At 43.4% G+C, this 27,197-nt stretch overlaps 1 protein-coding gene across 2 annotated transcripts; it reads right to left on the bottom strand.

Moving 5' to 3' along the window:
- Positions 1–1,939: 1,939 nt before the first annotated feature.
- Positions 1,940–27,134, bottom strand: CHDH (choline dehydrogenase). Of its 2 annotated transcripts, none has more exons than XM_059716032.1 (8): positions 27,052–27,134; positions 23,208–24,025; positions 21,752–21,903; positions 10,595–10,724; positions 9,686–9,820; positions 7,259–7,401; positions 3,927–4,029; positions 1,940–3,260 (listed from the first exon to the last, which is right to left on the bottom strand). In XM_059716032.1, the coding sequence occupies exons 2-8, from the start codon at positions 23,953–23,955 to the stop codon at positions 2,842–2,844; spliced, it is 1,830 nt and encodes a 609-aa protein (XP_059572015.1). In that variant the 5' UTR covers positions 23,956–24,025; positions 27,052–27,134; the 3' UTR covers positions 1,940–2,841. The 2 variants fall into 2 exon arrangements, with proteins under 2 accessions (XP_059572015.1, XP_014452036.1); XM_014596550.3 differs by lacking the exon at positions 27,052–27,134 and adding an exon at positions 26,858–26,930.
- Positions 27,135–27,197: the final 63 nt, after the last annotated feature.

Raw genomic sequence — 27,197 nt, 5'->3', positions numbered from 1 at the left:
CATACAGAAAAGGGTTATCTGACTCCTCCTGGAACAGTGTCCATTTCTGTCATCTTCTCCCTTCAGTATCACTGTTTACTCTTTATGCAGTTATTCTGACAAATCATGTCCTTTCCTCAGTTAACAACAGGGCTCCACCATCCCTGCTTTGCAGCAGCACCAGGTAGGAATATCTGTCTAAAACATCTGCAGTTGTCCCTCTAGCCAACTTTTGAGTCAGCAGGTTTTATAACCTAATCAAATGGTGTAAAATTCCATTTTTCTGGAATAAACTTATCCCTCTTTTCACTGGAACTCCTAAGCAGGCTGTTAGGAAGTTATTTATTTGCAGCTCCCAAGATCTGCATTTACTGTCCTTTCATATATTTCTAATGTCTGCTGTTTGCTGAACTACTATTAGAACGTTCTCTTACTGCATGTAATAGGCATGTTTTTCCTTCACAGGCTGATAAGTCTCTGGTTTATGCTAATGCTACCTTCTGTGATGTCTGAACCACAGGAGCCTTTGCTTTAAAATTTGACTCTACTTGCTCAATAATCAATTTGAATTTGTAAGATTTCCTTTGATTCATAGAATAAATCCAAATACCTCTGCAGCTCAGTTCTTCATTTTTTTTTTTATAACTGCACAGGAGTCTTTATCCTAGGTGTTTTATATTATATACAGTACAACAGAATTTAAATGTATATATTTCAACAGACTTCTTTGCTGTTACAGATGTGTGTGTACACACATACATTCCTCTTGTGCACACAGAGGGATATAGATAGATATATCCTGTTTTAATAACCAAAATTAATTCTGAATGCTTCACATTTTAGTCTGATTATGCAAGTTAAAGCACTAATATGAAAAATATTCCAAGGATTGTAATGGTAATAATGATGGATTATGCAAAAGATGATGCACATTTTTCTTTATCATAAACATGAAGCAAAGTACTGGGAAATATAAAGTGGGATTCAAATAACTTTTAAAATGTACTGAATCATTGATACATACAGCTAAAAGTGACCTCAAAAGATAGTCTATCCTAGCCCCCCTGCATGAGACAGGATACATTATACCTAGATTATTGTTGACAGATATTCATCTAACAGAGTCTTAAAATCTCCAGTGATGGGACTCCACAACTTCCTAGACCAGGTACAGACATTACACTTTTACCAGTATAAATTACTAGAAACTGGTCCATACTCGTTTGGCATGCAAACCTGGCCTATACCCATAACAGAGAAGTTCAGCACCCAGACTGGGTTAAAAAAGTCACAAACTGGTCTTAGATTTGTGCCTCCTCTCCACACAGGGCGAACGTGTGTTCTGTTTGCTACTGATCTAAACTATGCCACTTACAGAACACTGCTCAACTTAGATGGATTCTACCTCGGGCTTTTTGAATGTCGGTACCTAGCCCTAATGTACAGTTATGGAACTGAGACTGCACTCATTTCCCAAAGAAACACTTCCTGTCAGATGTGTGGGAATTTTTCCTCAGTAAAGACTTCAGGATCAACCCCTAAGTATAAATTATAGCCTGCCTTCCTTTCTCAGGTACCACCCGTGAGGGGCGAAAAAGACTGTGATTTCCACTGGTTTGATCTTGATTCGCATATTTTAGTCTATCACACGTCACCAGGCGGTGGCTCAAGAAAGTTTCCTTGACAGGTTTCTGTTTAAAAAAAATAAAATTCTCGGGGGGGGGGGGAAATCAGAACAAATTAGATTAAAACCCAAAAGCCAAGATACCTTTATTCTTTCATAAAGGTAAATGAGCCAGAAATCTTCAAATTAACTGAGCAAATGCGTATAAATATAGAGTTGATCTGGGAAGAGGTCTCTGTCTAAGGTAACTGGGAAATTTATTGAATAACCAATTCTTTGGAACCCAAGACTTTGGAAGTCTCTTTACCACCTAAAGCTGTGCAAAGACAAAATCCATGCCCTTCTATGACTTTATTCAATATATAGGAACACAAGCCAAAAAAGGTTAAATTGCAAACTGAATGCTATTAAGCTAACTCCAAAAAACAGAATGTTTCTAAAAGTTGCCCTTGTATATATTTTTAAACTATCAACTCCATTTTTACATTTATTATAGAGGCTCTGAAGTCAGCCATATTTGTAAAATATATGTCCTCCTTTTCTTTTTAATTATACCATTATGTTAATACTTATGCCCCCATTTAGTACAATTCCACCTTAATGTTGAAACAGTGATCAGTACCCTATACGACCCTACCCACATTATTACAAAAGATTACATGAGATAAAATAAATGGCATTGACACTGACAGCTGTGGTGAAATTTCTTGGTATGGGATACTGCTCTCCTTGCTTCATGCTGATGTACTTTACTCCAATAAATAGACAACACTTACTTCACATGCTAGGCTTATGGCCTGACTGAACCTTCCTTCCTCACTCGCTAAATAATTGTCAAGGAACAAAAGCAATTCTGGGCCTTTTACTGTCCTCTGCAAAATGGCTGATATCCACCCTTTCCATCCCATGCTAAACCACAAAGGTACTGAAAAATCTAGCTGTTCCCCCATGACTGTCTGTTTCAAATGGTAGACTTGCCCCTCGTCAGAATAACTCTCATTAAAAGCAGGTCATGTACACAAATTTTAAACAAATGAATAGTTTTCATGAACATATTGATAAAAAAAAATATGTATTCAAAACTAGAGTCAGAAAGTTAGTGAATTAATACCCTCTGTAATTTTTTTTTCTTTTTTTTCAATAGCAAATTTATTCTGTTGGAGAAGCCTAAGGTAAAATTCTGTGTATGAGTAAAAAAACCAAAAAAACCCACAGAAAATAAATGGCGGGCATATTGTTTAGCGCTGAGTTTCCAAATGTTGAGGTTTATATACAGGAACATCTTTCTCATGAAGCGAAGGGAGCCCTTTAATTATATCAGCAGCCTTCTCTGCAATCATGATGGTTGGCGCATTCAAATTCCCACTGATAATACTAGGCATTATGGAGGCATCTACAACTCTCAAGTTTTCAATCCCCATTACTTTAGTCTGGGGATCAACTACAGCACCGGTATCAGAGGACTGCCCCATTTTACATGTGCAAGAAGGATGATACGCACTATCAGCCTTCTGTCTTATGAAAGTGTCTATTTCTTCATCAGACTGTATGTTGCTACCTGGCTGTATTTCAGGACCACGAAATGTTTCAAAAGCTTTTTGAGCAAAAATCTCTCTGGACAACTTGATACACTGACGAAATTCCCAGGCATCTGTTTCTGCATAGAGAGAAATCAAAATGACTGTAAATACAGAAACATGTTGCAACACTTCCCTGCACATAACAAAACCCAAATCACGTTATATTAGTACATGTTAGTACAAGGCAGAATGGAAAAATCCATGCACAATATAAGGGCTCAGTCTTGTTAAGAAAAGAGCAAACAACTTTTTTTCCCAGACTCAGGTATGTGTCCTCAGTACGGACTAAGTTGTCACTTGCCCTGTGCACCTAAGCAGGGGAGCAGTGAGACACCCCCCACCCCCTCATTCCTCTGCACAGGCTACCTGGTTGCTCCTCAGTCTGAGCTTGGGGTGGCAAGCAATGTTCATGGTGGCTACTACTCCCCCTCCCATACAGATGGAAGAACTTGCAGGGAACAAGCAAGAATTATGACTCAATTTGACTATAATTTTGAGGGGGGAAGGAACCATCTTTTTGCCTTGTGCTGATACAGTGCCTAGTATGATGGGATTCTGGTGGAAGGTACTACCACTGTATACACAGAATTATTACTTACTGTAAGCAACAGGCAGCTAGCACGGTGCAGAGCAGGGATTAACTTTTGCCACAAGCAAGCAACAGATTATTTCTCCCTGGAGCATGGGAAGAATGAGGAAAAGAACCGAATGAAATCAGCTCAATAAAGGAATCGTGCACTTACCTGTTGACAAGTAATTAGGTTCAATGATAGGATGGTCCCTTGGGTCCGCACTTTTCAGCTTGAGCCAGCCCACACTTGTGCTCCTCATGGGTCCAACATGGACCTGAAACAGCCCCAACACACTCCATGACAAAAAGTCAGCTGACACTTCTAAGAAGCCAATGCAATTTTGAAAAGCATGGACTCTCCCAATAGATTTTGCACATGTAAAATGTTAAACAGGGAGCACAAAAAGTAGAGGCCACTGCAAGAACATTTTCCCTGTTAAACTATCTGGCTGTACACAGGGCAAAGGGAAAAAATATTATTTTTAGGACAACACCTGCTCTTTTCATTTGGAATGCCACCATTCCAGTGCATCAGTAGCTCAGCATTCAGATGACCAAATTACTATCATCATAAAGTGAAAAGACTAGCCAGGGGAAGCAGATGTGCATACTGACAGTTCCCTGGTGTGTAATACAGACTTTTGGCACACAGTGCATATTGAGAAACATGAATAAAGAATAACTAGGAAAGAAATTACATGGAGACAATATTGTTCCAAGCAAGGGCATAATCCTATCTCCACTAACATGAATGGTTGGGGATCAGGCCCACAAGCCATAATTGCTTAGATTATAAAATCTTTAGAAACAGAAGTCTGGAGGAGGCCATCTGGGTCATCAAGATCAGTTCCCCGCAATGATAGGCTACTACATAAAAGGCTATAAACTCCAGGGATCCACAGGGACAGCCTCCCACCCACACAACACATGCCACAAAACCCCCTTAACAGCCTACAACAAACTTATGATCTTTAGTACAAAAGATAAAAAATAGTGCACTACATGAAAGGAACACAAGAGACCACGAGACATCAGGACCCTATGATGCCAGGAATTTTCTTAAGTAAAATACACCCAGCTGGCCCCAGAAAGTGAACCTTGGCTCCTGCTACTGAAAGAAGCAAAAAAAACCTCAGTGGTCCTTGCCCATCTGATTTGAAGGAGGAATTCCTTCCTGGTCTCAAATGTGATGGCCAGCTTAGCCCTGAATTTGTGTTGACCAGCTTAACTCTGAGCTAGACACACAAGCAAGGAATTTGGGAGATGTCTCAGAAACACATGTACACCTAACCCAATATCCCATCTCTAGCCAGCACCATCTCTCTGATGGTCCTGACTACAGATGAGTTCAGAGCACAATAAAAACCCCACCTATCTATGCACTGAGAGGAGGTAAACAGATCCTTACATCTTGGCTGGTGTGTCTTCCCCACATGATTATTGTAATTATATAATAATTTACAAGACTGTTATCCAAGACATTTTTCTATAACCATCTCTTCTGTAAGATCCTCACTGCCTACTAAAATTAAGTTTAAAATAGCATCTTCTCTTGTTGGTTCTGTGGCATTGGTTGGAAAAAAAAAAATCAATCGGCCATGACAACCAAGGATATCTGTCCAGCATAGCTGTCTTTGTTCATGAGCCTGGGTACTAGGCCTGTGTGAAGCAGCTAGTATTTGCTTCTGATTCGGGGGACAGTGATTCGATTCAATGATTTGAATCACTGTCCTGAATCTATTTGGCTGAATCTCCGAATCACCCAGGCCAATCCCCAGCCCCTCTCCTAGCCCGGCAATGGCTATCCCACCCGCCCCAGCTCCCAGCACTTGGAAAAAAAACTCCTGGACTCACTGGGTGCTGCTGGGCGGGGGGCAATCCCTGCTGCCCCCCACTGCATGGGGGCCCTGCATGAGCCCCCCTGACCACCCTCTGTTGTCCCAGCCCCCCTGCCCCCCCCCACATGGTTGCCCTGCCCACCCTAGCTTCAGCCCTTTAGGGAAAAAAACCCAAGAAAGACTCCCAGACTCACCAGTTCCTGCCGGTGGGTGGGGTCAATTTCTGCTGCCCCCCCACCACCCCATGCTGTGTGGGGTGCTCTGCACAAGCCCCCCAATGCCCCGAGGCCACTGCAGGAGTGGTGAGTCCCAGGGTTTTTATTGTTTTGTTTTTTTTCTTAAAGTGCCTAGGTGGAGGTAGGCAGGGCAGGCTTGGGGGGCGGAGGTCGGGGGGCTCGTGCAGAGCCCCCCCCATGCAGCATGGGGCAGTGGGGACTGCACCCCTGCTCGGTAGCACCCAATAAGTCGGGGCTTTTTTTTAAAGCGCTGGGAGCTGGGGCAGGCAGGGCAGCCATGGGGGGGCAGGGCGAGCAGACAGGGGATAGGGTCTGGCAGGGATCCTCCATGGTCCCCTCCCTCCTCCTCCAGCCCTCCCTCCCCCCCATCCCCTACTTACCAGCATGGAGTCAGACTGCCTGAATCTTCAAAGCTCTCCGAATCTTTGGAAAAGATTCGGAGAGCTTTGAATCGATTCGGACCTTTTTGCTGGTCCCAATTGGATGGATTTGGAGATTCAGCCACTGAATCAGGCCAAATCTCCTCCAAATCGATTCAGCACCCGAAGCCCTGCCCCCCCGGTCTTCATTTTTCCAAACTAAATAAGCCCAGTTCCATCAGTCTTTCCTCGTAAGTCACGTGGCCCAGCCCCCTAACCATTTTCACTGCCCTCCACTGGACTCTTTCCAACTTGTTGTCCACATCCTTTCTGTAGTGGGGAGCCCAAAACTGGATACATACTCCAGATGTGGCATCACCAGTGCTGAATAGAAGGGAATAATCACTTCCCTCAATCTGCTGGCAACGCTCCTAATAATGCAGCCCAATATGCCATTAGCCTTTTTTGCAACAAGGGCACACTGTTGGCTCACACTCAGCTTATTGTTCACTGTAACCCCCAGGTCCTTTTCTTTCAGCTGCCCAGCCAGTCAGTCCCCAACCTGTACCAGCGCTTAGGATTGTTCCGTCCTAAGTGCAGGACTTTGCACTTCTCCTTCTTGAACCTCAAGAGATTTGTTATGGTCCAATCTTCCAATTTGTCATGGTCTCTGATCCTGGCCCTACCTCCCCAGCTTGGTGTCATCTGCAAACCTGCTGAGGCGGCACTCCATCCCATCTTCCAGTCACTTAAGACGTTGAACAAAACCGGCCCCAAGGCTGAGTCTGGAGCACTCCACTCGATACTGGCTGCCAATTAGGTATCAAGGCATTGCTTAGTATCCTGTAAACCCAACAATACAGTCAGTTTTCTATCCACCTTATAGTCCATTTATCCAACTCATACTTCCTTAGCTTGCTTGCAAGAATGTTGTAGGAGACCGTATCAAAAGCCTTGCTGAAGTCAAATTATATCACGTCCACTGCTCTCCCCGCATCCACAGAGCCAGTCATCTCATTATAGAAGACAATCAGGTTAGTCATTTATCACTTAAATCCTTGAACCACACACCTGGTAAGCTTCCACCAGGGGAGGAACACGGCCATGATCAATCACTTGAGAAGGAAGAAAATGGAATTGAATGTCTGGGTGAGAAACACCTGGTCGACTTCTGATAAAACCACCAGATTCCAAGTGGGCAGTAGCTCCATCACCTAGAGAGAGAACAAAAGAAAGAAAAAACATTCCAAAACATCCTAAGAAAAACAAACACATTTCTATTAAACTCTTGTTTCTTTAGCATTTTTCCATGAACAATTCACCTCTCCTTTTGTCCAATACATATGATTATGTCAGATAAAGAACGAAACCATAAGGAATGTAAATCCATGTGCAACTGACTACAAATGCATGCAGTGTACATTATCTTCTTGTTCATCAATAAACAGACAAATCCCAGTTAGTTTTGGCTACAGTGGGATGTTACAATATCTTTGTTGTAAAAGGCATTGTTGCACTGCCTATGAAGAAGCTCAAATGGCCAGATCGTGACTCCTGAGTCCCCGGCTGGTCTGCAGGAGTAATTTCTGCAGATTAATACCTAATACAATATATATATGTATTCTTGCTGCACCACTGTTTTTACAGTAGAAGACACATGGAATGCAAAGGGGAGACCCTTTTCCATCCAAAGTGTTGACCCCTGGAAGAGATTTAGGGGTCTGAAGGTTACTTCTGACAGCCCCTGTTCTCAGCAAAATGCATCATCAATTAAGTGAATGCAAAAGCAAACTTTATTAAAATGTTCAAATTATGAATATTGGTAGCAAATAAATAATAGCACAACTACAGCTATACATATCTATGCCCTTAGACCAACACAGCTACAACCTAAACCCCTGCATACATATCTAGATACACTTTTATGAGGCAAACAAAAATAAGCAGTCTTACTTCTTAACATCTCAAGATCTTAAACTGCTAAAAATTTCTAACATGTAGCCAGCCTGTTTGGGAGATCTTACCCAAATTCAGAAGCTAATTCTAGGGGATGCTGGAACTTCGTTATGTCTGGAGATAGGAACCTCAGCAAAGAATGCCAGAGGAACACATCTCAGAACACTGAGACCTCTTTTAACCCCTTCCTTAAACAAAAGCCTACAATATTACTTGATCAGACCAGGACAAATACAATCAGAAAAGCAATCAGGGGTGTACTCAACACAGCTCACAAAGACACTCTCATGGACCCAGAGGGACAGACTTCCATCTTCAGCTCCTTCTGTGCAAAAATGAAGTTTATTTCTGACCTATGGGGACTTTTTACCACCTTGTACCATCTACACTTTTCCCAGAGCCTGACAAAGAGACTTTGATTCCCAAAAGCTTGCAGAAAAGGACAATTTTCTTGCCATTTTCCAGTTGGTCTAATAAAAGGTATCATTTTGGAACCAAGAGTTCTAGTTTTTTGTATGTCAGAAAAGCAATATTCTTCTGCCATACTGTGGTCCAACTGGAACATTCTGACCTTCACTAATCAAATTCTGAGCGAGCCTTTCTTACAATTGACTCTTGCCTGTGGCTCAGTTCCTTTTATACTACTACTTCCCTTAGCCTCATTTGTATTAAGTCAGGTCACGTTAGTTAACCAGAAGCCTACTAAAGCAACTATAATGCAAGCTAAAAGGATTCAACAAGAAAAAGAAAATACAACAGAAAGTAAAAGATCAACAGAACTAGGTGACCCTCCCACATTGCTTTATTACACTCTCTTTGAGTTTCTATGCTGTCACAATGCAGCCCTTGCCAAATACTGACTTGAAGTGATAAATAAGCCATTCATATGAACTAAGATTAGTGGGCCAGCATGCTAAAACAGTGACAATGCACAGGATGTAAATTTACAGATACTGGCCCACATATTTTACTTACTAAGAAAAATCTTGGCAATTCATCTTAGTGGAAGTTAGGACCAAACCGGTTAAGAAAGCGTGCATATTATATATCAAAGGCCATTCAGAACTTCCAAGTACTTTTTACAAGAATCTGGACTGTGGAGTGAGGTAACTTTATAGAGTATGAATTTAATCAGGTATATTTGCTCACTAGACAATAACTTCTCTATCAGCTAGCTTCATTTATGGTAATAGCTTTTCTCAGAGGCTCACAGAGCACACATTCACACAAAGGCATACACTCAAAAAAGTCCCCCCATGAATGCAACAGTAGTTTTATAAAACAAAATTACTATAAAATTCAACCTAATTTGTTACTATAAACATTTTATCTGTTAAAAAAAAAATCTGATTTGGAAGAAATAAATCAGGTTAAAGCTAAAGAAGCTACATAATCTGTCCCATATTTTAAAATTCTTAAATTTCTACAGAGTAGTTAATAATAAAGTTTCATGTGAAAGACTCTACCATTCTGGCATGTGCAGTTTAGATAAAAACCAATTCTGGTAATCCGATAGAACTGAATTGTGCTGGTTTTACATACCTGTAAACTTCCAGAGCCATTCTATACCAATCTTTGCCATTTTAATAGGTTTCTGGGCTTTATAGAGAGTAATTGGTTTGATGCACTTCTGCTGAACGTACACTTCCAAATGATCTTGAAGGTTCTGGCCTACCCCTGATGAAACAGAAAAAACATCCAAGAAATTGCATACAAGCAAATCGTAAAACTTACATAGAGCAGATACATTTTCTATTACAGACTAGCCTGAAAGGAAACAGAAATAACCCCTAACGCAGGCAAAGATGTAACACGCAAGACCCACAGGGCACATTCATCCCTATGGGATGTATTTATCCAGCTGAAGTCTGATTTCTGAAGGATACAAGAAAATCCCCATGTTTAGCTTCAAGATGTTTTGAATCTTGGACCTAATAGGGCTAATTTGAACAGCATTTTTCTAATAACACAAGTCTACAATTCTGTATTTATTTTGCACAGTTTGTACCACTGTGAGCAAAAATAGGGTAACAAATGCAAATAGTCGGCTAAACAGTTGCAGAACTATCATCTGCCACGGTAGCAACTTTTTCACCCAAAGGTGCTAAGGTCTACATTATACTTTCCATCTTTGTATAAAATGTTTTTTAGCTTCTTTAGCCAATCGGTTGTGGATCAAAGTGAATGCATAGCTCTAAATTAAAATTTCTTTTACAACAAAGGGGTTTTATTATTTATCTATAGTTCTGATAAACATGGGTCTCATACATCATTATATGGAAAGGCACATTAAAATCAGTGGGAGTCTTTTAACTTATTTTAATGGTAGCTGTTCTCAGTCCACAGACACTAGTTCTAACTCCAGTGAAATTAGTGGAAGTCAGTGCAATGACTTTAGTGGGCTTTCAACCAAGCTCTTAGGGAGATGAAAGATAAAAACAATATATTTACCAGGAAGGTGACACACAACCGGGATCCCTATTTTTTTTAGATCAGCTGCATTTCCAACTCCAGATAACATAAGCAGCTGTGGAGAATTTATAGCACCTCCACTTAAAATCACTTCTTTATTGGCGAGAACCTGAAAATTAAAAATAAAATTTAAACTGTTTAAACTAAGTTTAAAAAAACCCTGATATTTCCATGAGGTTTTTTTTAAAGGCACGTTTTATTGGAATTGTATCTGTTCCTGTTTTTATTATTCCATATGTGTTGCCTGTTTTATCATAAAAACATAGAAAAACAGGACTGGAAGTGACCTCAAGACATCATGTAATCTAGGGGTGGGCAAAATACAGCCTGTGTCAGGTCCCTTGATCCTGCCTGGCCCAGGCACTGTTCAACTGTGGTGCATCCTGCCGCCCCCTGGGTGTGCAGTGGGCCTGGGCAGCTCCGCAGCTGAATCACCTTTCTAGGCAGCCCAGGTGGCAGTAACTCCTTCCGGCTGCGCCCCAAACAGTGGCCCCAATCCCGTGGTACCAGTGGGGACCTGCACTGCACAGCCCCGACCCTATTTGCCATACACCTGCTCCAGGCTCACCTGCCCAGGCTCAGCAGCGGTAGTGTGGGACAGAAGCTATTGGTTACTGTGTGAGAAAAGTGGACCCTCCCCCTTGCTGCTGCTGCAGCAGGGATGGCCAAAAGCAGCAAGGGGGAGGGGCTGCTTTTCCCACACAGTAAGCAACAGCTTCTGTCCCGCGCTACCACTGCGGAGCCTGGAGCAGGTGCAGGGTGCGCTGGGCTGGGCTTGGTTGACAGTACTGCCCAGCTGGGGCCAGTGGTGGCAATAGCTGGAAGGAGCCACTGCCACCTGGGCTGCTTAAAAAGTCAGTCAGTCCAGCTGTGGAGCCGCCTCAGCCCCACTGTGTGGCCAGGGGGCGGCAGGACACACCACGGGCCAGCAGTGTGGAGGAGGTGTGAGGCGGGGCTGTGCCCAGGTTCCGGCTGATGTGCTCCAGCAGGGGTGAGTCGGGAGTGGGAGTGGGACAGGGCTAGGGCTGCATGCTGGTGCCAGTGGTGGGGAGGTGCCATAGAGCATGCAGGTTCCAGGCTGTTGCAGGTCACAGGCAGGGGCTGACCGGCTAAGGGGGACATGCGAGTGGGGCTCCCATGTACACCCCACCATACCCACAAACTGCACAACCACACCCTCCCTTGCATATAATCACACACCCCACAAATACCAAACCCACCCACACCCCTCCCCACATGCACGCCCCCCCTCATATGCACACCCATGCACCTCTGGAGGGAGCCCCGCTCACTGCTATGCACCCACACACACCCCCAGCCACCCCTCCACACACCCCAGATCCCCCACAATCCCCATACCCACCCACATCCCCACAAACACACCCTCCCTCACACACCACATACACACCCCCACAGCCCACCACAGTATACAAGAGAAATACTTGATTTTGAGCTATTATGCAATCACCTCTATATACACCACACAAATCAGGGCAAAATATATTTTTTAATAAAATTAAAATGTTATTGTCAATGTTTGATTTTTAGTATATAATTTGGTTTTTTTTCCAATTCCAAGATGTAAACCCACTTCCCAAAAGGAGTACTTCTAAGGGCAAGGGGAGGGACTTCTTGTGGCAAAGGTCAGGGCTCAGGACTTCCAGTCCCAAGATGATGACCAGGGGGCAGGGCACCTGTAAAGGTGTGGCAATACCCTTGCAGCCCTTGGCAGTTCACCAAAACTCGTCAAGTGGCCCTCCACCCAAAATAATTGCCTGCCCCTTATCTAATCGAAACTATTATTTAGACAGGCTCATGTTTAATTAGATCACCCCCAATAGTTATGTTTCACCTCTTCCCAAAATCCTTCAAAAAAAGGAAACTCCACAACCTCCCAAGGTAAGCTGTTCCACTCTTTCACCTCCCTAAAAGAATGTTTTTACTAATATTTGCCCCCCTCTACACATGCAGGTAAAGGCGCTATGATATCTAATGCACAAATGTAACAAGTGGGCGTTCCAGTCAAATTGTTGACCCACCTACTTGTCTCTAGGCAAACCACTCACCTACTTTCCTGCCACACCTTAGTTGATATCAATTATAAGATGTTAATAAGGCAGGAGGCTACCCATTTACTTGCCCTGATGCCAAGGGTTTATATACATGGCTTTGACCTCCCCTGTATGGTGTCCCATGCCTCACAGATGGCATCCACAATGTAGCACTCCGCCTTAGTTTGTTTGGCCTGACACCCAGCCTATAAGCCTGTGTCCTTACACTGGGACCCATAGTCCAGTCTCACGTGGGACTCTCATTCCCCACTGGAGCTCGCAGTTGCTGTGCCCTCACACTGGACTTTCCTTCTATACATTGGGGTTCCCAGCCCCTGCCTACTCAGGGCTCCAAGCTCCTACCAACTCAGGGCTCCAAACCTGGCTCAGGACCCTCTCAGTCCCCTCATGCCCCAGAACTGGGGCCTCAATCCCCTGCCCTATACTGGGTCTCACAAATTCCCTTATCCCCTTACCTGAGGAGCCTTACATCAAGTTCCCTTGGCTTAGGGCCCCACCCCCTGGGAACCTCACACCCAGCTCCTTAATGCAATCTCAGAGCTCACAATGAGTCTGGGAGCTGCCTCAAGCTTTCCTGACCTGGGCCTCATCTCAGGACTCACCATGAGCCTGGGCTCCTGCTTTGACTTTGAGGTTTGCTCCCGTAGCCTTTTCCCTCCATAAGGTCCCCCACAAGGCAATGGAGGCTAAGGCTTTAGGCGCCCCATACTTACCCTTCACTGGGGAGACCCCAGGTGTGGCATTTCCTGGGGACTTCCCTGCCACCGGCAGTCCCAACACAACAACCAGCCCCAGCAGGGTGTAGTTTTAGGTCACGTCCCAGGACCAGGAGCCTCCATCTATTCCCATGGCTCCTGCCCTTACCTCCAAGATGATATGAGCAGCAGCTCCAGCCAGGTGGTGTTCTTTTCCCAGCTGCTAGCAGCAAACTGCTGGCCTTGCTGCTCAGGTTGTTACAACAATCCACACAATGGTGTCTCCTGCCGTGCCACATGTACATAGCCCCCTGGCTTTTCTCTGGCAGTGTACATTTACGTTGTCATTCCTAGTCACTGCGCACTCTCAGGAAATCTTTATCCCTTTACTTGTCTTCCCAAGAGACTGTACCTCGGCCATTTCCTAAATTCATTGCAGTCTGTTTTTCAGAAGTTAATTATCCTTATTCCACTGTCCTCAGACCTTTTTTTTCCTTGGAATGGTGAACTTCATCATTTCATAAATGTTTTTTCTCTAAATTATCTTTTAATATCTCAATCAATTCCTACCTATTAGAAGCTAAGCTAAAATAGCTGCTGTCCTACTAATCTCTTCTACCTTCGGATACAAAAGTTGTTTTCAACACATTCCAAGAAGCTAATGGACTGTGACCTGGCAACAGATGTCTGGGCAGTTAAGGTCCCTCATTACCACCAGGACCTATCTTTTAATGCTGCTGTTAATGGCTCATAATGCCCAGTCCACCATTACTTCCTACCATGACACTGTCCCTGTTATTTTACCCTTTCATTTTCAACCAGAAATATAAACAGCTCTGCCACTTGGCTGTTCCTGAACTTCAGAGCAAACAACTATACAGATATTTTCAGCATACCGCAAACTTCTACCTCCTCCTCCTGCCTTTTTTTCTCTTCCTACCCTTTCTAAATAAGCTATACCTTTTTATACCAATATTTTTTCTAAGAGCTTGTGAGGACAAGAAAAACTGGGTTTTCACTTTGGAACAAAATATGAACGGAACAGTGTTTTATAATCCATTAACAAACATTCAGTCTATCAGATAACATATTTGGCAGTACATTCACATGCTTCTTTGCCAGGACTGAGGTCTATAGTAGTTTCAAACAATGGAACAGACAGAGCATGTTCCATTTTAGTAACAATGAGTAAATTAAAAGCAAACAGCCAGGTCCTACTCCACCTATTAGGTAGACTTAAGCATGAACCTATTCCACTCTGTTCAAGCCTCTAAAAACCCAGTAATTGATCTATTCTTTGTACCATACTGTCATCTTAGTCTTGAAACTGTCATAAAAAAGTAGCAAGGAGGACCCACCACCTTTTGTATTCAAAGTTTTTCAAGGACTCAAGCAGGTGTAAAACGTTTGGCCCAAGGATCATAAGAGACTCTGAATTCTAAGGTGCTTTGTAAAATATTAGTACAACACATTCTCTTGTCAAGAGTTTTTGTCCCATTGTTAATTCAACAGATGCTAATATTTCATTTCACCAGCTTTTGGGGTCTTGCTGAAACCCTCATATAGTCATTTGCTACAGTATGTATATGCTTTCTGTTTTATACAACAGATTTTCCAACACGTTGCCTTAAGAATGTGCTTCTTTCAGCTGGTTGCTACTTATACTGCTAAACATTAGCTGAGATCTTCAGAGACTGACATTTTCATCTCACCAGCCTCTACCTATTCTACCAGGACTTGATCTAGTATTTTCAGTATTGTTCCATCAATATTTCTGGCCAAAAGAACCAAAGATTCTAAATTTTCTTGCTTTCACTTACACAGATTAGCACTGCAGCTTTAGATCTAAATCTTACTGTCCCATGTGATTTAGGAGGCTGCTACTTCCTTACTACTGTAGCCATTCATCTTCCTCCTCATTGTAGCTACTAGACAAGAGATTTTCAACCTTTTTAGACTCAAGGCACCCCTAATAAAATATTAGCTCTCAACTTCCACACATTTTTTGACTACAGAAAAATAGCAGAGCAACTCCTCTGTTGCAAAGAACTCAAAGAGATCGTAATAGGTTAAAAATGGTTTAGGTACAATGCAATCCTATTTGAAATCTCTGGCCTTATCTTGTGACTCATTTGTAGGTGTTTGCACACATGATAGCGCTAATGTTCTGCAGAACCCTTAAAATTATCTCACAGCACCACAGGGTGCCAAAGCACCATGGTTGAGAATCATTTAAAGAACTCAAGCTCAATGCTCTCTGTTAGATGAGAAAAGTCACTAATGTGTTCAACAGCAAACTATGTGCTCTGTGCCCTAGTGGACTGATTTTCATATAAGATTATAAATGCTGCCTTTGACAGTAGATGATATGGGGGAGCCCAGAATTTGTTAAGGGAACATGACAGCAGTTTTCTATTCAGCCCCCCTGAATCACATGCAGCTGTCTTCATTCCACACTCTTAAATGCTCAGTATACCAAAGGAAGGATTTTGTCCTTTGGTTTGAGAGATTTCATGGCCTGATAAGGCACTGTATACTCTGAAGAGTTGGTTGATAGTGTCTTTACTAAATATTATCATGCAAGAGTTAGCATTTAGTTTTAAACATTTGCCTTTTAGTGCTATAGAGCATTGCAGAAGGAACAGCACCCTGTGCTCTTTTTAGCCCAACACATGTCAACTGTGGCTAAGCATGTGATGAGTAACTTGCAAATGATATACCGTTAAGAGTTCCCTTCATCATTTTAACGTCTTGCCAAGTACAATCCATGAAAGAAAGGTCAAGGTGGCAACTTTTCCATTGATTATCTGTTAATGCTAGAACTTAAATCTACTGTTAATTTGTATAGAATTTAGGCCGTTGTCACTTACTTGCTTTAAGTTTAGAAATGGCACTAAGTGATCACATACCAGTGTAGCAAGTACCGTTTATTTTTTATAGTACTGTCTCCTTTTGAAGGGTTCACTACAGGCAGCACCTCTTGCTAGGATTTCTGTGGTGTAGCACCTATTCTGAAGAAAATGGACTGAGATCACAAAGCCCATCCCATGTGGACAAAACAGCCATGATGCAGTTATAATATCTGGGCGCTGCTAGCTTCAGTGGGATTTATTTGGAGCATTCCTATCTATTTTTCCATCCTCAGGAAAATTATGGTTGGCAAGTTTTTTTATGAGAAAACTTAGATTTAAGAGAAAACTTAGAAAGAGTTTTTGATTTTAATTAACTGTTTTCTCCTAAATCACCTGCTGTTAGTGAAGGCACACCCAACTCTGACATTTTATTCCCCGTTAATATTAGTCTCCCTTGGACATGGTGTGGTATAATAAAACTAATCTATTAAGTATTCAGATCTGCTGAATCAATTCCTGAAGTTATATTTTGCACCATATTGTGAAATCTTTAAAGCATGTTGCACAGTATAAACAAATACTTCCAGAGAATCTTTAGTGAGTCACGTACTAGAAATGTGTCCTCATTTTATTTCTAAGTAAATATGTGGCTTATTTAAATAATGCTGTTCTTAAATGTGTACTCCCAATATTTACTCCAGGTCATTAGTTCAAATCATACCAGCATTTGTATTTGTACCCAAGGCAAATCCTTCACTTATTCACAGCTTATATGTTACATTCTATATAGTCATATATTGCACAGAAAGGTGACTTGCAAAAGAAAAAAATATTGATTTGGTTCCCTTTTATTGTTGTTGTTGTTAATTTAGAAAATACAACATCTTTTATGCCTATTTTTTTTTAATCTCAGAAATGGCAGGACTGCCCAGATCATCTTTCCTGATTTTACTCAATGACTTCTTAGGGCTTGATCCAATGTCCAGTTGTGTGAATAGGAATCTTTCCAGTGTCTTTATTGAGTTCTGAATCATGCCAGTAAATCTTTAGCAATGAAGTTTTCCCCCTTCTCCAAGTGTTGGAATTAAGTAGGTGTTACATTAAAAAAACACATAATTTTTAAATACTCTAAAAAATTCTCTTCTGATCTCAGTGTAATCTAGTTTCCCCTTGAAACTGCCTGGCTTTTAGGGTTGGGTCTCAATGCTGGCTGCCTGCCTGTTCAAGGCTAAACCTCTGCATCGTTCTCCTGCCACGCCTTGATGAAAAACAATATGACTGCTGCTTCTAAGGCAGGAGGCTGCCCATTGCTTGTCCTCCTGATGCCAAGGGCCTTAGTACACGCTCCAACCTCTCCTTACACGTGTCCCATGCCTCACAAATGTTTTTTGGCCTAGCACCTGGCCTCCCTTCTGGTGCACACACTGGGCCTTCCATATCTGGCCTAGCACTTAGCCTCCAACCTTGGGCACACACCAGGCCTTCATATATGTGGCCTAGCACCTGGCCTCCAGTTAGGTGGCACACACCGGGGCTTCCATCCTTTATCCAGTATTCTATATTGGCATATCCAGTACTTCTATATTGATGCATCCGGTATTCCTGTAGTCCCATTTCAGTATTTTGCCCCTCACTGGGGCCACTCATTTTACTGCCCTCAACTGGGCCACCTACATTTTGGCCACCTCACTAGGCCACTCTACACACTCAGCCCCTCACTGGGCCTTTTGCCCCCTCACTAGGGCCATACTCAGCCCCACTCTGGGCCGCTTCACTCGATCAGCCCCTCTGGCCTGCTTGGGGTCTTGTACCCTGTGGGACTCAGGTAGCTTACGCTGTGCCTGGACCCACTATACGGGGCTCAGGTGTCCCCCTCTGGGCTTGCCTGACCATGGTCCCTTCCCTTGCTGGTAATCTGGTCATACGTAGGGTTGGGGTTTTCAGGCACCCGTCCTCGCCTTTCACCAGGGAGGTAACTGACCTGGCATTTCCTGGGGGCTCCCTTGCCACAGGAAGTCCCACCAAGCCACCCTTCCCCGGCAGGGTGCAGTTTCAGGTCATACCCAGGACGAGGAACCTCCAAACCATCCCCATATCTCCTGCACTTACCTCCAAGATGTTATAAGAGCAGCTCAGCCTGATGTTACCTCCTTGCTTGCCCAGCTCAGACTGTTGCTTCTCTCTGAGGGCCTGGGTTAAAATGGAGTCTGTTCCACCCCCTCAGCCAGTCTCAGGGTCCTCCTAGGGTCATGTGCTAGCCTTGATGAGACTAGCACTCACCTGCTGGCTACTCCACTGCTAACCAGAAACTTAAAGTGGCAGGCACTGCAGGTGTCCTGCCACACCCCTGCATATTTCTCCAATATTATTTAACTTCAAGTTTTCCTGGCCTGTCTTCCATAGAATTCCCCATGAAAAAAAATTAAGTAGGAATGAACTAATTTTCTAATATTAAGAGAAAGGTAAAGACGTGTGAATTTTTTGATATCTATCAGAAAGACAGAAGAAAAAAACATGTTAACAGGCCATTTTCCTTAAGAAATCATCATGAATACCAGAGTACATACCATATTTTCTCACATACACCATATCCTGGAATACAATGTACACCTCATGTTTGAAACGCAGAATGAAGGAAAAAAGATTTTTCTTTGTAGTAAGTATCACAGCTACAGCATCCAGGGATTCAAGCCTGTTCATTGTTCTGTTCCCTGTGGATCCTAGCAGATTTTACTTTTGGTTTCACCCACTAAGTGGCAACATTTACTCTTGCTGCGTTTCTCACAAATAATGCACACTCTAATTTCCAGTAGCTGGTTTTTGGGGGAAAGGTGCATGTTGTATGCAAGAAAATAAAGTATTTACATACTTCTGTGAGCTTTAAGTTCTAGCAGAATAAAACTAAAGAACTCTAATATTGTCACACAGACCCCACCTTTTATAACTTTAATAAATGGATGCAGTTTCCTAGATTCCCTGATCTGAAATTAGAAACAGTAGAAAACAATGTCAGAGAATAACAGAAATCTGAGTTCTCTTTGCAGAAGAATGAAAAAGTACTAAGCAGCATGTTTGTCCCTAATATATTAATGGTCCAGGCAGAAAGACAGAGAAAAATAATTACCTGAAGCTACTTACCACATTCTGGGCACATCTACACATGTGCCAAACTGCACATCTACATGTGCACCAGACTGCATAGTTGTTACCACACCGGAATGCAAAATTGTTACCTAAGCAAGTACTGAATGACTGGGCAATAACTGGCATTATGAAGCAGTCCTAATACTAAGGGTTTTTTCCCATGCTAGGGTTTTTTTCCCATGCTACTGCACTGACCCTACCTCACCATAGCAATGAGCTACAGAAATGTAGCTCATCACTAGGGTGATGTAGCATCTCATGTTGATGTGCTCTCTCTCTGGAAAGCTAAAAGACTTTTACAAATATATGTAATAATCTTTATTATCTCTTATTTTAGAGATGCAGAACTGCGGAAGAAAAGATCAGAGAGAGACATATAATATCACCCAAGAAGTCAGTGGCAGATAGGAGCAGAATGCAGGCTCTTAAAGCCCCTCAGCTGCATTTGTTCAAAGTAGCCCAACTTAACTATACCAATTTCTATAGCTTGTAAACTTGATGCTCCAAATTTAGTACACTATTTTGAGAGCCAACATCAGCAGGACTACACTTGTCCTATGACCCTACTCTCCAAACACACTGTAATAATGAAAGAATGTGCAAAGTAATGCAAGGTACTTTCTCTTACCAACATCTTCCTTTAGACACACAGCTCCCATTGTATAATTTTTGCAATACATCATTAATGGAAAGAGTCATTCTAATTGATTCAGATGTTAACACTTATCAGATGTTCCTTCACACATACTGAGTCCTGTGGGTATAGTGTACTTCAATGAAAAACTGTCAGTATTTGTGCTCTCCACTGTTAACGTATATTCTTATTACAATATCTCACTGTTACTAAACTATTATTGTGGAATTATAAAATAATATCTGAATTCTTAAGGAATTTCCTTGTTAGACGCTCAGTAATCAGAGAAAATATTCAAAGAAAAGGTTACCTGAGAATTTTTAGTGTTTATGAAAGGTGAGAGACTGAGGGCAGCAGGGACTGAAGTTTTATGTTTACCTTCAGACCAGCTAAAATGAGGCAATGGCAATATAAGCTTCCCTACACTAATTTGCTAATGTTCCTCCAGCTTGACCTAGAGGAACAATTACTTATATTGATATTACTTATATTGATATTTTGGTCTGGATCCCATTCAGTTTTTAGTGTCTGACTGCTGGCATGGAAACCCCTTGCTAGGATTGCTGCGAACACCTGTTCCACAGAAGTTGGATTAAGCTCACAAATCCATGGACCAAGCTACCATGAAGTAGTGCACCATGTGAGGCACCAGGGATTGCTGTAACACCCCCTTGTGGTTGCCTCAACCCTGCCTGGCTCTTGCCCTCACCTCCTAGGGTCCCACTCTGGTCCCTTGTCTGCTACATCTTGTTGTAAAATTGGATGAAGGGAGGCTGCCCTCAGAGGCTGGTGAGCCTAGGTGCTCTCTTTCTTCCTCATGGTTCACTCCCACTGCACTCTATGAGCCATAAGGGCTAAATTCGTGGTCTCCCTCCACCCCCACAGCCACACCCATGCTCTATCCACATCACGAATCATGCATCAGTTCTGAGTGCACTCAGTGCTATTATCTGGCTTCACCTGCTTCTCGGTTTTGTCTAGTCTCAGGCGACCAGGTTCCCAGGTCCCTGGCTCAGCCTTGTTTCTGCCCCTCTTGGCCATACATCTCACACCCTGTGTTTGTCTCCTCAGGGTCTCCCATATGGCCCTCTTTGGGCTGAAAGTCTTTTTTAAGGGTTCCTTTCCCTGACTTCCAGCGCTCTGGGTACCACTCCTGCTGGGACTATAAATCACGCCTCTCCAAGGCTAGGGCTCCCAGTTCCAGTGGCAGCTTTCATAGATTCATAGATGTAGGGTTGGAAGGGACCTTGTAGATCTTCTAGTCCGACCCCCTGCTGTGGGCAGGAGAAAAAACTGCCATCCCCTACTGTCAAATTTCCAGACCCACGGGGAGCCCCCCAGGCAGGATAATGTTGCCCTATGCACTAGCATCCACCAGATCCAAGCATGCACAGCTGAGCCAGCACACTGGATCATGCTCACCTGCATGGGGTCTAGCCCACAGATTGACCTTGTGCCACTGATCCAGCCCACAGAGCCAGAAGGTTAGGATTGGAGGGAGTGGATTACTGCTTTAATCCACTCCCTCTTTTAGTACAGGGGATCTACTGATAATAATCCAAGCTGATACAAAGGAAAGAGTATGCTCCCTAAAATCATTAAAAAGAGAATCATACTCTAGAGATGGATAGTGATTTCAGCCCTAAAATACCGTAAAAATGAAACTGTGATGTATTGCCCAGTAAAGGCTTATTTTGCTTTCACCAATTTCTTTCAGGCAAGGAAATAAAAATTCTTACCTTTCTTGTTTGCCCATTTTCGATATACTCAACCCCTACAGCTTTGGTCCCTTGAAACAAAATTTTCGTTACAAGGGTTCTGTCTTTGGCTGACAAGTTTGGGCGTGATATGGCGGGGTGAAGGTAAGCGCTAGCTGCACTCCATCTTTGACCTACAAAATATAGGTTTTCATTAATATTTTCTAGCATCAAAATAGTCTGTGTTCATTCACCCTCAAGACTTTTCCTTGGCTTTGTTCCCCTATTACAGTTAAAAGTGGAAGTTCCCTTATTTAAAGACCAAAGGAAAACATTTAAATTTGAGAACTAAAAGAACAAAGGTAAACAGATTGTTTACTAGCACTGTGAAAGCCTTTTCTTCAGACATGTATTGGCACTTGAGACTTAGATCCAATTTCCAGTGAAGACAATGAGAAGATGCCCATCAAGTTCAACAGGATCAGAACCTTACAATCTTCTTACGGCTTGTCTACACAGTACACCTACTGAAAATAGGTTAGGGTGTAAATTTAAATATAATAGCTATTTATTTAAATAAACCACAAACAGTTTTCAGTGATGAATAAATGTGTTCTAACCAGCAGCTAATGCAGAATAACTATTCTATGGTAGCTATTCCAGGTTATTTCCTCCCCTAATACAAGCAAGTCTTATAAAATGTCAGTATTTAGGAGCATAGTACACATTCCCTGGTATTTTCTCACATACCACATGCCCCCAAATAAGGCAGCACATTGGTCTGGGAAAGGAGAAGGAAGAAAAAATGACTTTTCCAGAATTATGGCCATATCCTCCCTTTCCAGCTCAGGCAAAAGTGACAGTTTTAACCCTTTCATGGGTGAATTGTTAGCAGCCCTTTGCTGTTCAGCTGAAAAGCTGAAACTGTAGCTGATGCTGAAGACTTTGGACTCCAAAGTTGTATCCAGGATTTTGAAAAGAGCTAAAAACAGTCTGCAGGACTGTGAAATAGGAGAGAGAGCCCAGGAATAGCTAACAGACAGCAAAATGCTGAAGAAAGGATAGCTTGAATAGTGGAATTAAGACCATTAAAAAGGAGAGAGGGTTGTTAACACCTGCATAGTGAAGAACAAAGAGCAGGAATTTGGTAGATTATAAAGCCATGAAGTGAAGTGACTCCGTCAGGACTGCCTAAATATAAATGTCCCTGCTGCTGCTAGGAAGCTGATTTTAAACTTTGTGTGGGGCAAGCAGGGTGCAATTGTACCCCTGGACCCACCCTGGATCTGCCCCTGATGGACTCCATCCCTCCCTCCGTACAGCTGCTGTGGGAAGAAGAAAAGAAGTATTAGTCATCTGATAGCTTCATGCTTCTCTTCAGGGCAGAAAATCAGTTTTCTCACTTAAAACACCTACCCCAATTTTGGCTGCCTAATTCTGGGGAAGTGTGTGTGTGTGTGTGTGTGTGCGCATATCCATGTAACTCAAAATAGTTTACCTTTGTGTATAGTCATATCCATCCAGCCAAATCCTTCTTGTTGGTAACCATTCATATCATCTGTGAAAGGATACCCAGCTTCCTGGGCTGCATCAAGGAATGCTTGATGAAGCGGGTGATTCGTTCTTCCTCTTGACACATGCAGTTGTCCACTCCCACCTCTGTATTGGTTAGGACCTAGTTCATGTGCCTGTGCTTTCTTAAAATAAGGCAAGCAATGTTCATAATCCCATTCCACAGCACCTTCTCTTTCCCATCGATTGTAGTCTTCTGCATGGCCACGGATGTATACCATTGCATTGAGAGATGAAGAGCCACCCCACACTCTACCCCTTGGCCAATACATAATTCGATTATCCATGTGCTTTTGCGGTGTTGTATGGTAATACCAGTTATATTTATCATCACAAAGATTATAGATTAATGCAGCAGGCATGTGAATCTTCCACATTAATCTTTTACTACCTAGAAGGGTATCTTTAGGGCCTGCTTCCAAAAGGAGTACAGTACTGAGAGGATCTTCAGTCAACCGGTTGGCTAATACACAACCTGCTGATCCAGCTCCAACAATGATGTAACTAAAAGAGCCAGTATTGTCAGAAGTAAGTTTAGAAAATGTGTGAGAGAGTTTCATGTGGCCTAGCAAGTTTTTCAATATGTGTGTTTTAAATATAAATCCTGTTACTCTGTGAATTTGACTGACAGAAAGTCTAGAACACTTTTTAACTCCTTTGAATAAATGAGACATCTTTCCTTATGTGTCTTCTCTTTTTTTCAGAATGTCTTGTCCCTTAAAACACAGAATGAAAGATTTTCCCCTAGAACAAAAAAAGATATCCTAATTAAAATGTATAATAATATTTCGAGTTATATCATAGTGGACTATTACAGCACGTGGTTTAAAATCCTGATGTGTCATTTTGCAGGTAAAGCTGGAAATCCACATCTGTCTCCAAGGCTATCTAATAGGACTAGCTGTCATTCCACCATAATAATATAATGCTCACTTGTTTATGCTCTGTTAGACATGCAGTTAAATGCCATTTGAGTGGCATAGAGTTTTATAGATTTTACAGTTCCATTATTCAACATGCCTGTCTATTTATAATGCATTTTAAAAGATGTAAGCACTTTGCATATAAAGGGAAAGTAAGATAAAGTGATGTCAAAGGTTGCACAGTAAGTTAGAAACTAAGACCAAAAAAATAGTACAGCTAGAGCTCTAGAACTAAAGCATCACATTTACAAGGTGTTCTCCAGAAAAAATAAGGTTTGGAAATGGCACTGATGCAGAAGTGCTGCATAGCACCTGTACAAACTATATTTATAGCTGGGTTTCCACAGCCCGGATGTGTATCCAGAGTATCAGGCCCTGGCCTATTCTAGGCTGTGTTTCCATCTGTTGCTCTAGTTGACAGAACTGGGTCTTCCTGAGCATTGAGTACCCTGCCCATTACACTATATCTAATCAGTCATTCTTGGGCCCATTGAAAACGTTTATTGTTGAGGTGAGGAGTCACTAGGCAGCCAGTCATCTTTAGAAAGTGCAAAACAGGGCAAAGCAACAACTAAGGACCTTTGAGGAAATAAGTCATATTAAGCTAAACACATTCGTCTAATCGTAAATTGTTACTGAAAAACCTGGTGGCTTTCATCCTGAAAGGAAGTGAAAGACAAAACTCCTTTCCATACATCAAAGTTTTACTTTTGGCCAGTACAAAAATCTCTGGATTCTTTGTGTCAGAACAAAATCCATCAGTAAGTATGGCTCCTGGAATCAAGATACTTCTTGGTGAAAGATGGAGCAGAACTATATTCATTTTACAGAGGAATCTGCGCGCATGGGTGGATCCAGGATTCTGAAAAGGGAGGTGCAGATGGTGTGCTGTATCACCCCATATAACAGAAAACATTTTTTTCCAGGCAAAATGAAACTAGAAGCTTTAGTAAATATGCTAGAAGGCTAGGATTTAAGAATGAAGGAAAAACAAATATAACTTTATTAGAATGAGTTAAAAGCAGCCTGCTAGGCTATTAAATAGGAATGACATTAGCAGAAGCAGCTAACAGATAGCAGAACTGCAGAAGAAAGGCTAGCTTGATTAGTGGAACATCACAACGATTAAAAAGGAGAGGGACGTTAACGCCTGAGGCTTAAAGAGTTTAGAAGGAATCAGGTAGTTTTGAATGTCAATTGACTTGCTTACTTATGCCTGAACAGAAATGCTGCTGCCACTGCCAGGCAGTTGATTTTAAACTTTGGGTATCAAACAGGGGCGGAAGTGCACCAGTGCTTCCCCTCCGCCCCAGATGTGCCCATGCCTGAGCAGCATTTTAGGAAAGAAGGTTAAATAATAGGGGTAGGCTCCAATATAAATGTCACAGCTAAGCAGAGATTAACAAATGTCACAATATTGGTTTAGCAGAGATTAAATTTCAACACTCTTTTCATGTTCTTCCTCATCCTGTCTGTGCTACATCAGGGAAAACCTTTGGTTTTGCATACTAGCACTGGAAACTGTTGAATGAGGGATACAAACCCTGTTGGGAACACTGAGAGGAAATGGACCATGTCCCCAGAAAGGTTATGAGTGTTAACAGCCAGCGAAGACATGTCAGGGGATCTGAATGACTCACCTCCCCCTCCCTCCGTCGACCTGGCACAGGCACAGCCTGGTTGCCGCACTTCAGTCTGCCTTTGTTACACATTGATTTCAGGTGGCTCTGAGCACTTTTAACCCCTGGACTGTCCATATTTTAACACCAGAAACTAGTTTTGGGCACACTTTAGGACACCACTTTAAAATACTGCCACTCCAGGACAGGTTCCTCCTCTGCCATCCTTGTAACCCAGTTCCTGTTCCATTAACTGTGACCGCTCCCCACAGAGGAGTCACCCAAGTCCTCCAGCATCCCAGGATGCAATGTCCCCTCCCCTGTCCTTTTCTGCATGGACAAACTTTCTCCCTCTCAAACACTAAGGCCCAGGAAGGGGGAGGTTGGGGGGGTGGTTCTTGCCCTGAGCCAACTCCTCCTCCCGCCCTGGGGTGTGACCTTCCTGCCCCCAGAGCTACACGCAGCCCCTCTCACACCCCGTCCCGGCGCCCAGCCCTATGGAGCAAGTCATAGGGGCAGCTCCTGCCCGGTCCCCGCTCACAGCCCTCTAGGGGCAAGCGGTCGCGGTGCGGCGGGGCAGTCCTGGAGGGGCATCGCCATGCTGTGCCATGGTCCAGCGTTGCCAGGTGTACAATAATTACTGCATTTGTACAATCACAGGCGACTGGTAGAGGGTGCACGGGGGTGCGGTGCCCCCCGATGGCCAACACTGATGCTGTCGGCAGGGCTGGTGCCCCCCTGACCGGGCCTCTGCGGGTGCCCCCGACTGAGGAGGCCCTGGTCCCTCGTGTGCACGATCATGTCGACCGTTGCACGATCAACACTGGTTACAGCGTTCAATCCAAATGCACTCGTTTTCGAGGCAGCGATTTAATTCAGCATGTGCAAACCCAGGTCTTTCTCAGGGCAACTTTTGGGTTTGCTGTGGGCGCTTTCTTCCGGCTCCTCGCCTCCAAACAGAGAAACGCTTCCACTTTGAGGGCCCGGGTCTCACTCACAGCGAGCAATAAAAAGTGAAGAAAAGACTTATTTACACTGTTCAGTGCGCGGCCCTTTCCCCGCAAACACGATCGTTTTGCCCCGCCACTGCCACAATCCCCTACTGAACCGGGGCCGGCCTCGCCCTCGCCCTCGCCCTCGGGGCCCGCCGCCTGCCCGGGGCGCCCGCAGTCGCTTCCCGCCGCCCGCCCCGCCCCGCCCCGGCCCGGCCCGGCTCCGCCGCACTCACACGCCGCAGCCGCGGGTCCAGGCGCCCCTTGCCGGGCCGGGCCGGGCCGCGCAAGCGGGCGGAGGCGTCGGGCAGAGCAGCCGGGGGGCGGAGCCGGACCCCGACCCCGACCGCCGCACCTTCCCCGGCCCGAGGGAGGGGCTGGG

Source organism: Alligator mississippiensis, chromosome 12 (assembly GCF_030867095.1).
Source record: "Alligator mississippiensis isolate rAllMis1 chromosome 12, rAllMis1, whole genome shotgun sequence".
Lineage (NCBI taxonomy): Eukaryota > Metazoa > Chordata > Crocodylia > Alligatoridae > Alligator > Alligator mississippiensis.
Note: the sequence above shows the minus strand (reverse complement) of the source record. Positions and strands in the feature narration are given on the sequence as shown.

Excerpts from the sequence above, each read along its gene's own strand:
- CHDH (XM_059716032.1), bottom strand. The coding sequence starts at position 23,955 with ATGTCTCATTTATTCAAAGGAGTTAAAAAGTGTTCTAGACTTTCTGTC. Across the intron at positions 21,904-23,207 it reads GGATATGACTATACACAAAG|GTCAAAGATGGAGTGCAGCT; the intron begins GTAAACTATTTT and ends TATATTTTGTAG. Across the intron at positions 7,402-9,685 it reads ATGGCTCTGGAAGTTTACAG|GTGATGGAGCTACTGCCCAC; the intron begins GTATGTAAAACC and ends TTCTCTCTCTAG.